Source organism: Dipodomys merriami, unplaced genomic scaffold (assembly GCF_024711535.1).
Source record: "Dipodomys merriami isolate MVZ:Mamm:240054 unplaced genomic scaffold, mDipMer1.0.p SCAF_31, whole genome shotgun sequence".
NCBI lineage: Eukaryota > Metazoa > Chordata > Mammalia > Rodentia > Heteromyidae > Dipodomys > Dipodomys merriami.
Genome location: NW_027204604.1, coordinates 1378607 through 1393106, shown reverse-complemented (window position 1 = coordinate 1393106; position 14500 = coordinate 1378607). Strand labels below are relative to the sequence as shown.

The window sequence follows — 14500 nt, the reverse complement described above, 5'->3', positions numbered from 1 at the left end:
CCTCCGCAAAAATAGCATCTTATTGCCAATAAATTGGTCTTTTAGGTTAGCTTAGTGGGATCATTTGTAGTGACACTGGGGTTGTGCTCATGGCATGATTGTTTTTACCTCTGTGCTTTTTGATCAGATGTCACCTAGAGGCAGCTTTTTCTGACACCAGATTTAAAATCCAAAGCCCTTTTTCCCTAACTCCCCCAATCCCTCCTCCATGCCTACATATGTTTTCCTCACAGCATTGTTGACTTTTCATTGTGCTGTTCTTACTGCCTATGCTGTGCTTGGCTTAAGCAGGGACTTGTATCATACTTTTTAAAACAAAGATTGAGTGAGTTGAGTAAATAAGTGAATGTTTGAAAAACAGTCTTTCAAAAAGAACAGAAAGAAATTAGCAAACACAATAACTCCTGATGGTAATTTGAAAATTTAAGTTTGGTCAATAATCATATGAGACTACTACTTAATAATGCTTTATTTATATATTAACATATTTTTTTCCTCAGAGAAATTATACTGAAAAGAAAATTATTTTTAATAAACCAAACTTCAGATTAAAATCTATATGGACTAGGCATTGAAAAATACAAAACAAGATATAGCTAAAAATTAAAATTTCTGTTTTGCTTACCAATATAATACCACAAGTAGAAAATCCCATACTATAAAACAGTTTTATTTTCAAACATATTTAAATATACTTGATAAAATGCCTTCACTTATATGTGCATAAGTTTTTATTTGAATTTGCCAAGGCTATCTAATTAAGTGTATGCGACTATTCAAAAAATCCGAAACACTTTTTATGCCTGGTATTTTGGATGAGATATACTTAACATGAATATGGCTATTGTCATGAAAAATCATTTACAAACTACCTATGAATTGTCAATTCAATAATTCATCCCAAGTATATATGTTTTTATTCATTCATTTGTTCCATGTTATTTATGTTGTAGGAGATACAGATTCTGTAAGATTCTAGTAGAATATACAACTTTGTTGTGAAAAAAACTTAATAATTATAGTTACACTGTAGATACTTGTTATTTACAGTTGGTATGTTCTATAATGTCATCTGAATACTGAATTGATGAATATGAAGAATGCTATAGATCCACACACTTAGGAAAAGTGTCTATTTTTATGTGTAGATTGCTAATAAAGGACAGCCATACAGAAATGTGATTAGAAAAGGAATGTGATGTAATAATAAGAGACTGAGTGTGGAAACCTAACAAGGCCAATCTGTTCCACATCCTCCTGGCCTCTTGGTGTAACATTTGCTCTTTGAGTTTATAGACATGATCACATCCAGAAAGAGATTCTTATGTCCTTCCTACAGGAAGATTAGAGAATTTCTTTACAAAGAGTTTTCACAGAGAAAGGTGGAAGAAGATTAAAATATTGTTTTCAAGTTGCATGAATGATTTGAATGAAAGAAATCCTAAATTTCTATGACTTAGCCTAGGGGAAAAGTCTAGTGTCCATAGCCTTTGGAAGAAAGGAGATAGAAGAAAGAGCAAGAGAAGTTGAGAAAGATCTTGCTTCTGAGCCGCTTTCCTTTACTTTAGATGAGATTGGTTGTGGTCAAGGTGGTATGGGTAACAATACTCTCTTCCGTTTAAAGTGTTTGGCTCTCATGGTACCATACTTTAGATGAGTCCCAATACTGAAAAATAACTGTGATTGTTGATTTGGGGATTACAATTAAATTTTAGCAAATAGTTTTGCAAATAAGGAATCTGTGAACAATGAGATCAATGATCACTTATTAGAAGAAGTCATTATTAAACTTGATAAATTTAAGCATTATTTTCCTTGTGACATAGAGTTCTACCAGGCAGGGTCTATTTAGTCAACATTTATCGAGTCCTGATCTATGTCAAACACTGCGAGTGAACTGGAAAACAACAAATCCTCACTTTCCCTTGATATATCTCCCTCTTCTGATTTCTGTATTTTCCCAAACATATTGAGACCCAAATTATTGAAAGAGGCATAACTCCTACTGGATAGAAAAGAGATTTCAGTAGGAAAACAGAGCAGGCTTTAGAAGTATTCTGGAAGTCTTTTCTTATTTACTACATGTAAGTGTGTTACATATATGAACATGTATCATTGCAAGCTGGTACTACAGTTTTCATATTATTCCTTCTCTTTATCAAATAAGGAAATAGCATTGCAGAAATTTAATAATAACTTGTCCCAAACCTCTAAGTCTCTTAAGAATAAAGCCAAGCCCAGGCATCTTGGCACCTCAGTAGAAGTCAGGAGAAAGACTTGGACAACCCATGCAATCATCGGTGAGCCTCTAGATGTTTGCTATATAGAATGCAAATACACTTGATTTCCTTTATAGAGTCAGATAGATAATCCATCATGAATTCAGAGCTGCTAAAGTTTGTTGCTTTGGAAAAATTTTAAAAGAACATGAAATTATATATATATATATATATATATATATATATATATATATATATATATATATATATATAATCCTAAATCTTAAGGCTTTACATAACACAAATAGTAGAGAATGCTTGAAGGTGGTTTACAGAAAACTCAGTGAACAAGAGAAAAGGGAATAGCTTCCTTGATGCAAATAGCTATCTATATAGTCTCTTATCCAGACTGTGGATATACTCATATTACCTGAGTTTTCTCCAGGTGAACCCTCTTCCCTCCCTCCCCCCCCCCCCCCCGCCAATATGCTGACTGCTAAGCCCAGAAAAAAACTTTAGTTCCAAGTGGTCAATTTTGAAAAGGACCCACATCTCAAATGTGACTTTTCCTCTTTCCCTAGCAGATAGGGTTTAGGGATATTTGTGGGTTAAAGAAGCAAAATGCAGGCCTGGGAATGTGGCTTAGTGGTAGAGTGCTTGCCTAGCATGCATAAAGCCCTGGGTTGGATTCTTCAGAGAAAGCCAGAATTGGCACTGTGGCTCAAGTGATAGAGTGCTAGCTTTGAGCAAAAGAATCTCAGGGACAGTGCCCAGGCATTGAGTTCAAGTCCTAGGCCAAGGCTGGCAAAAAAAAAAAAAAAAAAAGCAAAACCGAACTGCAAATGGCAGCACATAACTATCATTTCAGCTTCCTGAAAGACTGAACCAGGTGAAGAGTGAGTTAGAGGCCATCCTGGGTTACAGAGAGGGGGGGGGGCTGAGAGGAGCGAGAAAGAGGGGAAGAGGAAACAGGGGGAGAGGATACAGTGAGGGAAAGAGGGGAGAGAGAGGGAGAGGGGAGAAAAAGAGAGGAGGAAGAGAGGAGGGAAGAGAGAGTGGGGAGAGAATGGGAAAGTAGGAAGCAGGAAGAGAAAGAGAAGAATGATATAGAGAAATATGATAGGAAATGAAGTAGTCAATGGCCTTCATGTATATAGACCATCACACTGCTAGGATTTATGTTCAGAAAATGACAAAGATGAGGGATGTTCAGAAAATAACAGATGACAGCAAAATGTCATCAATCAGATAACTACATGGGCTCAAGTGGAGAGTCATTATTTTCAACAAAGGAACCTGGTCATGATTATCACATGAGATTATTATCATGGCCTGCACAGCAGAAGTGTTATCCATGCTGCAACTAATGGGAGGCAAATAATATGTTGGGAGCCTCCAAACTTAGTAATTGTTAAAGTCAACCAAAAGCAAATATAACTAAAATCAAGGTAGACCATTTATATAGGTTTTCTTAGTGCTCTGAACTGAATGAAATTCAGTCTTGCAGATTATATTTTAAACCTACTTTGAGCTCCCACTTAAAAACTCTGGAATACCAGGGGATAGCCAGACTTGGTAGAAATCTCAACCAGGAGGTATTTGTGGTTAAAATAGTATTTAGTATTTACCAAAGGGTCTTGCCACACTGTTTTGTTTTATTTATTCCCTTTTTTAGTTCGAAGAGAAGTCTTTGCACCGTTATAAGCTGAACACTATATGCCTAGCTTTTGATTTCTTCTTGTCCCTTTAATCCTGGAGGTTTTGTCTCTAATGCCTCAGGCCTGTCTTGCTTACAAACATTGAAGGTGGTTGTCTAAGTACTCAGTTGTGAGTATCGAGAGAAAGGCCTTAAATAACTAGACAAACAGTGAGGCTGCCAGCATCAGGTAATCTTGCATGTTGGGGTGAGTGGCCCGGGAAATTTGCTCTTTGTCATTTTGACTTGGGTTTGAAAATGGACCTGGGCTGCATTCCAGCTCAAAGAGCCGTTCACTCCCAGAGACTCCTAAATTGTCCCAAGGAGCTCATTTTGGCAGCAGATTCTTTGTGTTTGGCTGGCCATCCTAATAGCAAAAGCTGTCTGCATTGGCAAGCAAGAGAGAGGGCAGGATTCAGAATTAACCATCCCTGGTGTTTTTGTTTGATGAGGTTATTTTTCAGAAAAGCAACTCCCACCCATCATGTAAAAAGTGACACCCTGTGAATATCGTGCAGGTGGCTTCCTTGAGTTCATAAATAGCTTCCTGTGGCTGTTACTGTGTCAGAGGCAAAGTTAAGGAAATGATCACATGTACCAGAGCTTTTCTTCCAAAATCAAAACCTGTGCATATTCACTTCTTCCAATACCAGCTACTGATAGATTAGGGTTTGTAGGAGATAGTGAGATTGTTGCTTAAAAGAGTGATAAAAAGTTTTTATTTTAGTATTTGGAAGATTCTTTTTTAGAGAATATTGTGGGCAAATTCTTGAAGATTGTCAGGATCTCTGTCTTTTTGTTTTTGATTTCGAGGCTAATTTTATGTAGTCTAGGAACATGCCATGAATTCAGCATGTATATTAGTAGAACTCAAGCTTGCTTAGATAGGTGCTCTTAATCACTGACCCATACCTCTAGCCCAGACTTCTCTGATGTGTGTTTGCTTGCTTGGTTGTATTTTCTGCTTGTTGATTTTGAGGTAGGGTCTCTTTTCCTGCTTGGGTGCATACTTGTGTATGTTCTACCTCTGTTACACTCTCCGTGTAGCTAGAATAACAAGGGCATGCCACTGCAACCACTCTCCATTAAGATGATGTTCATGAATTTTTCTGCCTGAGTCATCTCAAACCAAAGTCCTCCCAACCTCAGACTCCCCAGTAGCTAGGATTATAAGATAATCGGTCCCTTATAAAGGGGTGTTGACTTTGTAATAATTAGAATGTGCTTATAAATCTATAAGTAAACCCAATAGACAGTAAAAGACAAATAATCACACCTGGACATGATCAATTAAACAACAGTCTAAACATTCAAACAGTGAGACCGAGGAGGATATTCTTAGGAGAGCATTGGAAGGGCTCAATAGATATGTGCATAAGATCATATGAAATGATACTCATTGAAATGAACTCAAAAAAATGGAAATAAGAGGTTTTCTTAAAAGTGTACTGTCTGTGGTTCTTTTTCTTCTTCTTTCCTTTTCTTCTTTGGTTTATTCCCTTCTGTCACTATTTATGATTTCTATACCCATTGTCTTTTGTTTTTTTTGGTCCGGTCGTGGGGCCTGAACTCTGGGCCTGGGCGCTGTCCCTCAGCTCTTCAGCTCAAGGCTAGCGCTCTACCACTTGAGCCACAACGTCACTTCTGGCTTTTTCCTTTTTGCTTATGTGGTGCTGAGGAATCGAACCCAGGGCCTCATGCATGAAAGGCTAGCACTCTACCACTGAGCCACCTTCCCAGCCCTATACCCATTGTCTTATATATAAGTATATCTGATTGGGGGAAAGAAAGGGGAAACACAGAAATGAGACAAAATTTTAACCAATTCAGCAGTGAAACCCACTGGACACTATGTTGGAAATGAACTATACAATTTTGGGGGGAGGGAAGTTGAGAGGGGAAAAACTGGGAGAGAATGAGGGAGGGGGTGACACTAGTTAAAAAGAAACGCTCATTACCTGACCTTTGTAACTGTAACCCTCTGTATATCACCTTTACAGTAAACTTTAAAAAATCTAAAACAAAAAGTATTAAAGCTCGAACCACGGTAGTGAATGTGTCTATTTTTTTAGTAGTCTTGCAGTTTGCCTTTTGCATTTTGACCTTTTATTGCTAGGTACATACAAATTAAGAGTTGCTTATCTCCTCCTAGAGACTTGAACCTACATATGACATAACATCATTTTTCTTCATGGCTGAATAATACTCAATAATGTGTTTCATTTTCTTTATCCATTCCTCAACTTGATAGGATCTTATTTGGGCTGATTCCATAGTTTGGCTATTGTGCATACCTGTGATAAACATGGATATGCAAGTATATCAATTACATGCTAACTTACCTTCTTTTGAATACATGTGGGGTCTTCTTTTTTATCCTTTGTGTTTTATGGGGGTATCCAGTAATAAAGTTTTATCAATATAATTGGATTAGTATCTCCATCATAACTTCTTTCCTTTCACTACATTTGCTCTTACTTTTCCTTACCCATAAGCTGCAATGGTCAATTCCACTATTGTCATCTTGAAAAGACTGTTATAGGTTAAGAATAATGAAAGTATGGTTCTGACGGCCCATGCCTGTAATCCTAGCTACTCAGGAGGCTGAGATCTGAGGACTGCAGCTCAAAGCCAGCTGAGCAGGAAAGTCTGTTGTATACTTATCTCTAATTAATCACCAAAAAACTAGAAATGACTCTGTGATTCAAGGTGGTAGAGCACTAGTGTTGAGCAAAAGAGCTTAGGGAAAGTACCTAGGCCCTGAGAACAAGCCCCATGACTGACAAAAAAAAATAGGAAAAGCAAAGGCTCTTTTGTAACTTCATTTGTTCATTCATGGAACTCTTTACTTTTTTATGTAGAATTAAATCATTCCTTTACCCTGAAAACTTTAACAAATCTTTCAAGACAGTATACATGTTTATGACTTTTCAAAAAATTATTATAAATTATAAAAATATTATAAATATTAATAATATTAGAAAAAGTGTTATTATGAATTATATTAGCATATTATTACAAATATTATTATAAAATTATATTATTCAAAATTATTATTTTATTATATAAATTATAATGTAAATTATAAAATGTATTAACATATAATTTATTATTATAAATTATATATAAAGGTGATGTACAGAGGTTACAGTTACATAAGTTGGGTAATGAGTACATTTCTTTTTGGACAGTGTCACCTCTTCTTTTGCTCTCTCCCAGTCTATCCCTCCCATCCCCACCCACAAGTTGTCTAGTGAGTACCACTGCTGCATTTGTTCACCCTTTGTTCCTCCATTTCTGTTCCTCCTCTTACCCTCCCAAAGACCAGTAATTGAACAAACAAGGCAAAAAGAAGAGAAAATGAAAACAACAAAGCAAAAACTTCTTGCTTCCATTTCCTAGAGTTCATTTTGATGAATATTATTTTATATGATCAGAAACACATAGGTATTGTGCAGTAGTATTCTTCCCCTAAAAGTATCCTTCTTTGGTCTCACTATGAATGAGCATTTACAGTTCTGAATAATTTATCATGTCCCAGGGTACTTTAGATCTAGCTGAGAGAAAACATGTGCCATTTTTCTCTCTGAGCTTGGCTTAAGTGTATATTTTTTGAGAACTAAATGAAATATTTTATACATTTAGAAAAAACGAAATGAAGCTACTTGTAGCTCTATGTTTTAGTGTTCCAAGGTGCCAACACAAAAATAAAATCGCCTATCTTGTAAGTGATAAAAGCAGGTATTTAAGGACAGAGGCAGTAATGTCCTAGAGAGGCAGACCTCTAGTAATGGAGGCTCCTCCTGCCCAGGGGGCCACTTGTTCTTGAACTCCTTAGTTCTTATGTGCTTACAAATTATCAGCCCAGAAAAGAGGTCCTTCTCTCTTATACTTGACTAATAAAAAATCATCCAAATTGCCTCCACTAATTTTCCAATAAGAAAATTACACCTTTCTATATTCACTGTTGATTTAGCAACTCTGCGGTGACGTTACCTGCTAAACACAATGAAGGCATTCATCCCTACCCTCAGGCAAATGTCACTTCTCTGGTTGTTGCTTCTAAACACTTCAGCATTCACATGAATCACCCTGTTGTACACTCTCTCCTCTGCCCTCTATATGGTAGTCAGTCAGCAAACATTTATTCTGCACATAATGAAGACCCCTAGAAAGTCATGGTAAAAAAAAAAAAAAAAGATTGTATTGAATCTATCTGGGTGCCAGTGGCTTATAACTGTAAAACCAGCTATTAGGAGGCTGAAATCTAAGGATCACAATTTGAATCCTGCCCAGGCAGGATTAACCATCAAAACCCAAACAAACAAAGCATACTGGAAGTGAAGCTGTGGCTCAAGTGGTAGCGTACTAACCTTGAACAAACCCTGAGTTTAAGCTCAGGCACTGAAAAACAAAACAAAAAGGATTTATTGAAAATACCTTAAAGATAGATGATTATGTCATTATGTTTGCATTTCTCTCAGCTGCTTGTAGATAATACTCGTGGCTATAAAACACTATGTGTTTAAGGAAGTTTTAATAACTGTCTGTGGAAAATATATAGTCATATCTATCTCTATGTATGTATGTATACACATGGATTATGGAGCATTTTACAGACATAAAGAAGAATGAAATTATAACATTTGCACAAAAATGGATGAAATTGGAGGTCATCATGTTAACTAAAGTAAAACAAGTTCAAATATCGTGTGTTTTCACACAGATGAATCTAGAACAAAAATGATGATGATGATGATGATGATGATGATGAACCATGAGTCCAAAAGTGGAACAGTGTAGGGGAGGGTACTAATAAGAGAGGGGGAGGGGAAAAGGCAAAGGTACAGAGGGGTGGAGACAATCTGTACCCTACATATAAATGTATATATCCGTATGTGCATTTTGTTTTCAGAATACATAAACCCATTATATATAAACCTACTGTTTGAACAGGAGAGAAAGGAGAGGAGAAGTAAGAGCACATAATGGAGTTCACCTATTTAAAGCACACTGGAATTATCACAATGAAATGCCTTTGTATTAGTAACATATGTTCATTTTTAAACTTTTTTAAAAATAACAAGAAATCTTCAACATATCTGCAGATCACTTGTGAAGATTTCTGAAACTTACTTGCTAATTTTCTTTCTAAAGCAAACTAGGACCTTGGAAATGTAGTCAAATGTTCTACTGATTTAACATAACCCAAATAATAACAACTGAAGTTGGTAAGATTTGTAAGCTTTCATCTTTTTCCATCCTAGGATTTCCAGACTGTATTACCCTCATTTGATCTCTTCTCAAAGTATGGGAAATTGTACTCAAAAGCTGGACAAATTATATAAAGGTAAGGAGTAGTTCAAGAAGTGTATTAAGTAAATAATGGAGGAAATTGACTTCACTGTCAAGGACTTTCAAAACCATCCTATATGTATGAACATCTGAGGGAGGGTGGGGGAAGGGGACAGAGTCAGTGGAAAACAGGTGAGAAGGTGTAGCAGTGGAGCTCACTGGCTGCCCCGGACATGGGTGAAAGTGAACAGTGCAACTCAGGGTGGAGAGGGGAGGAAGGGAATGGGGGAGAGGAGGAGGGAACAGATGACATTATGCAAAGGAAGGAAATGTACTTACTACCTGATATATGTAAAGATAATCCTGCTGCGTATCATCTCTAAAACAACAATAAAGTAATTTTTTAAAAGACTTTAAATTCCTTTCCTTCTAATCTCATAATTTTGAACATTTGAAAATAATAGAGTTTGTTTTTAAATCTCTTCTCCAAACTGGCTGACAATAATACATTAGACAAAAGTGCTTTTAAATTAATTAAATAACATTATAATAATGCTTATACAGTACAGTAAAAAATACTGATAGTATCAAAAGGCAGGATACTATATTAATATGGTATCATTTTAGATACTCAATATATGCTTCATTTGAAGTACAAATGTCTTAAGAGTTATCAAGTCGAGTTCATTATTTCTAATTATAGAAATTTATAAGATAGAGAACAAAGACTACCACTAAAATTCAAGAAGAAACTGAACTCTCAATAACTGCTAAGTTATTTTGCAGTACAGAAATGAGACAAATGGAAGATATTATACCTTTTTTTAGTCAGTCATGGAGCTTGAACTCTGGGCCTGGGCGCTGTCTTTGAGCTCTTCAGCTCAAGGTGAACTCTCTACAACTTGAGTCACAGTGCCATTTCCAGGGTTTTTTTTTGTGAGTAATTGGAGATTAGAGTCTCACAGATTTTCCTGCCCAGGCTGGCTTTGAACTATGATTCTCAGATCTCAGCCTCCTGAGTAGCTAGAATTACAGGCATGAGCCACTAGTACCTGGCTTATTATGACATTTTTTAAACAGATTTAAAAGTGATGTTAGATAATGCCAGCCAAGTTCACTGCAGTTGAAGAGAAAAGGTAGGAATGTGAAATTATGCTGGTTAAATAAGAATTATGAGGAAAGCACTGGTTCATTGAAGAGAGCTTGGGGTAAATTTAAGGGACTTATATAAAATATACTCCCAGGCTTGGAAGGTGGCTCAGTGGTAGAGCGCTTGCCTTGCATGCATGAGGCCCTGGGTTCGATTTCTCAACACCACATAAACAGAAAAAGCTGGAAATGGCGCTGTGGCTTAAGTGGTAGAGCGCTAGCCTTGAGCTGAAGAATTGAGGGACAGCACCCAGGCCCAGAGTTCAAGCCCCATGACCAACCAAAAAAAAAAAAATCCTCCCTAGACTCAGTGTTAGTGTCTTCTACTGTACATATAACTCACCTGGAAGTTAATATGCTAGATGCAAATCCCAATATCTTCCTTTTAACTGATTCCAAGGAGCACATGAAAGAAAATAGAAAATATTCTGAGAAAATAGGGGGGAAAATATAGATATATGTAGAGAGAAAGAGAGAGTGTGAAACTGCGGTTTCAAAGGTTTCTAAAGTGTCATTACCCATGGGAGCATGTCTGAACTTTGTGAGCCACAGTATGAAGTAAACAAAACAAAAATCTTGTTCATCTATGGTAAGCTAAAAAAAAACCCATGCATTATAATTCTATACAAATGTTAAAATTCTAAACATGGAGAAAGGGCTGATGAGGATGATAAATGAGCATGAATTTTATGAAAGTAGTTTGTTTGCATGTATGAAACTAGACAATAAAAACCTGTTGAAATTGTTTTAAGTAGGGGGAATGGGATAAAGGAGAGTAAGTAAGGGGTGAAGTTGATCTAGGTACATTGTCTGTGTGTGTGGAAATGTCACAGTCATACCCTTCTTGTATAACAAATGTATGCTGATGAAATATGTTAACATCAGCAAGGCACTAGGCTGTTCAGTGGGCTACTTGGGAGGCTGAGATCTGAAGGTCATGGTTTGAAGCCAGCTCAGGCAGGAAAGTCCGAAAGACTCATCTCCAATTAAACACCAAAAAAGCCCAAAGTCAAGCTGTGGCTTAAGTGACAGAGTACTAGATTTCAGCAAAATGCTTAATGACAAGCACCCAGACCCTAAGTTCAAGCCCCATAACCCACCCCCTATATACAAGCTAACATTAATCTTTTACCTATTAAAACTTGAAAAAGTGCTTTAAATATATCCCTCAGTCTTATAATCCTAGATATTTAGGAGGCTAAGATATGAATATCATGTTTCAAAGCCAATCTGGGCAGGAAAGTTCACGAGACACTTATCTCCAATTAATTACCAAAAAAGCCAGAAGTGAAGCTATGACTCAAGTGGTAGAGTGCTAGCCTTGAGCTAAAAGTTAAATGACAGTGTCCAGACCCTGAGTTCAAGCCCCAGAACTCCAGAACACACAAAACTTGAATCAGCCCGTTTGATTTCATCGAATATATAATATAATACAAATTTGTGTATGTTTATACATGCAGATGTCTGCATGTGTTGAAAACACACTTCCAAATGCTTATTTACATATTACATGTAATGTATAAGTATACATTTATGTATTACAGACAGGGGAACAGTGGTTTTCTATAGCTGGTGAGATTGTGGGGATCTTTTGCATGATATACCACTGTATTTCCATTTTTCATATTTTATGACCCAGCAATTGCCAAAAAACATCTTGGCTTTATTCTATTTACTTAAAACAATTTTTAAAAGTTTATCTTTTCTCTAAGAACAAAGTAATTGCTACAGTATCTGTGTTCAAAGACAAGGATGGGGTAACAAACATTTCATCAGATGTTAATTGAAAATAGTCACATAAAGGCAAAAATATGCAATAAGATATTCATAAAAATGTTTGTTAATCCTCTTATGGATTTTAAAATATTTAATTGGTGATATTATCAAAATGCAATTCTTCCTCTTAAATGGGAAACGAATGTGTGGTGTTCAATTTTGGTAAGGCGCCTGAGCTGAGGCTATCAAGGTTTAATTTCACCAAAAACAACAGAGTGCTTCTGTTTTTTATGAAGAATGCTATGTGCCCCCAAACTGTCGAATATAGATGCCACAGTAATTTTTAGAGCTCTTTAATTACTCAGGCTTCTCTTCTCTTGACTGTGATTCACCTGCCAGACCACATACAGCCACTACTGAACATCTCCAAGCCCATGCGAAAGACTGATGCTTTCATCGTATGGATCTTTCTTTCCTTCCACATGTCTGAGTTTAAGATAAACAGAGCCTGCGCCTACCTATCATCATTAATGCACTACCATTTCAGCCCTTGAAATTGCTTGGAAGAGAAAATTCCATTTCATATATACATATTTTAAAAGCAGTACTCTCCATCAGAGATACCAAGACCTCTTTTAATTTCTTTAATTTGTCTTTATAACTGGTCACTTTTTGTAACCTTTGATAGTTTCCCAAAAGCAATTTCATCTAAATCAGGATATGCCTTGTTCTGTCAGAGTGCTCTGCTATCCTCCGCTCCATTCATCTTTCCAGGCAGGCAGCCTCTTTAACCATTAGAAAGACACAGTGAAGCCATTGGTGGTGATTTTATGAATAGAATTCCTTATTCAACCCAGTTTGGCATCAGGGTGAATTTCTTGTATTATGTGTTTCTTAATGTTCTCAAATGCTTGGCAATAGGCTTTGGTCCAGACTTTGAGGCCAGATGAGATGGGTTTTCATTAAATTACTTGTGAGGGACACAAAATAATGAATACTTTTCCTCTTCTATAGGAATCTGGCATGGGAATGCCTGCAATAGCTGATAAACAATAAAAGTAAAAATTAAAATGAAAGATAAGTATGGTTACAACCCAGACTGAAAAGGTGGTAAAATTCTGTTTTCTCTTTATAGAGAAAACAATATCTCAGCAGCTACACAAAGACAAGTTATATTAGGGACAAGCAGTATCATTTAAGGAGTGCTTGTGCCTGCTGAAAGTTAAATTTTTAATCCAGTAAGAGAAATTCTTAAACCTATTCATTCTGCTTGGTGTTTGAATTTATAACCTTTGTAGTTACAGCTAATTGGCAAAGGAAAATATACTTCTGTATCTTTCTCTGGGGTGAATTGTCCTTTGACTTAAGATGCTCTGATTTTCCATGGCTGAGTCTGATTTGCTGAATACTTCATGTACCTCATGTCACACACGGTCACAATTATTAATCTACAGCTACAGACAGAGCAGAGAACAGGCTAAATCAGCAGGATTTAAATGAGTCAAGGGTTGGAGCTTTCCAGATATTAACTGAGCTTAAGCTCAGGGAAGGAGACTTAATAGGAATGGGAGAACTCATAGTAATAGGTTCTTTTTCCTCTCTTGTTATATGGTTTTGTTTTTTAGAAAACAAAAGAAGACAAGATAGAGAGATGAAGTTAAGCTGTGAAGCGAAGGTGAACTAGAAGAACCCCCTGCCTGGAGTCCTGAATTCTGTTTCTATGGATGAAGAGTAACCTTCACCCAAACGTGCTAAACCTCTGCTCCTTTCTCTTTCTGTTATCTGTCAGAAGAAATTCAAAACCATTTTTGGTTTCTAATCTAAAACTTTAGATTGGAAGGAAAATATAAATAAGGTTTTTAATATAGAAAATACATTTAAACCACACTTACTATGAGTTGATAAACTAATATTTGTAGCCCTAATCATAATATTTTGAAAAAGGGTGGTGTGTGTGTATGTGTGTATGTGTGTGTTTTAATTCTCCAAGTTTATCTTGGAAAACAAATGTTTAAATTTGCTCTTATGAATGTCTAATAACAACTTCTGTCTCTGGTGAGCAAAAATGGCGTTCATAGTTTCACTGATGTGCCATAATCTGACTCCATCATTCTGATCACAAGTGGTGGGGCTAATGTTAGATATCCAGATCCAAATGCAGGTCAGCTAACATCTAAGTGGGAATGACGAATGATTTAAGGTACGGATGGAAGGAAGCAATTGGTATAAAAAACCCTTACCTGAGGGAAATAATGACTCACTAGACCAGATAGCTCCCCTTCAGATCAGACATACATACACTCAGACATGGACTTGTGAGTGTGGGAACAGAAACACAGGTGCTCTCAAATGAAGAAGACCTCTCTAGGTCTCTGCTTGGAAGGGAATGACAAGGGAATGTGGGTACTAGGGCTATCACATCCTC

At 36.5% G+C, this 14500-nt stretch overlaps 1 protein-coding gene across 1 annotated transcript in view; it reads left to right on the top strand.

Moving 5' to 3' along the window:
* Positions 1–9265, top strand: part of Spata17 (spermatogenesis associated 17) — a 138036-nt gene extending 128771 nt beyond the window's left edge. The window contains exon 10 of the mRNA XM_070041483.1: positions 9183–9265. Within this exon, the coding sequence (XP_069897584.1) occupies positions 9183–9263 (81 nt within the window). The 3' untranslated portion in view covers positions 9264–9265. The remainder of the gene's footprint in view (positions 1–9182) is intronic.
* The last annotated feature ends 5235 nt before the right edge of the window (positions 9266–14500 follow it).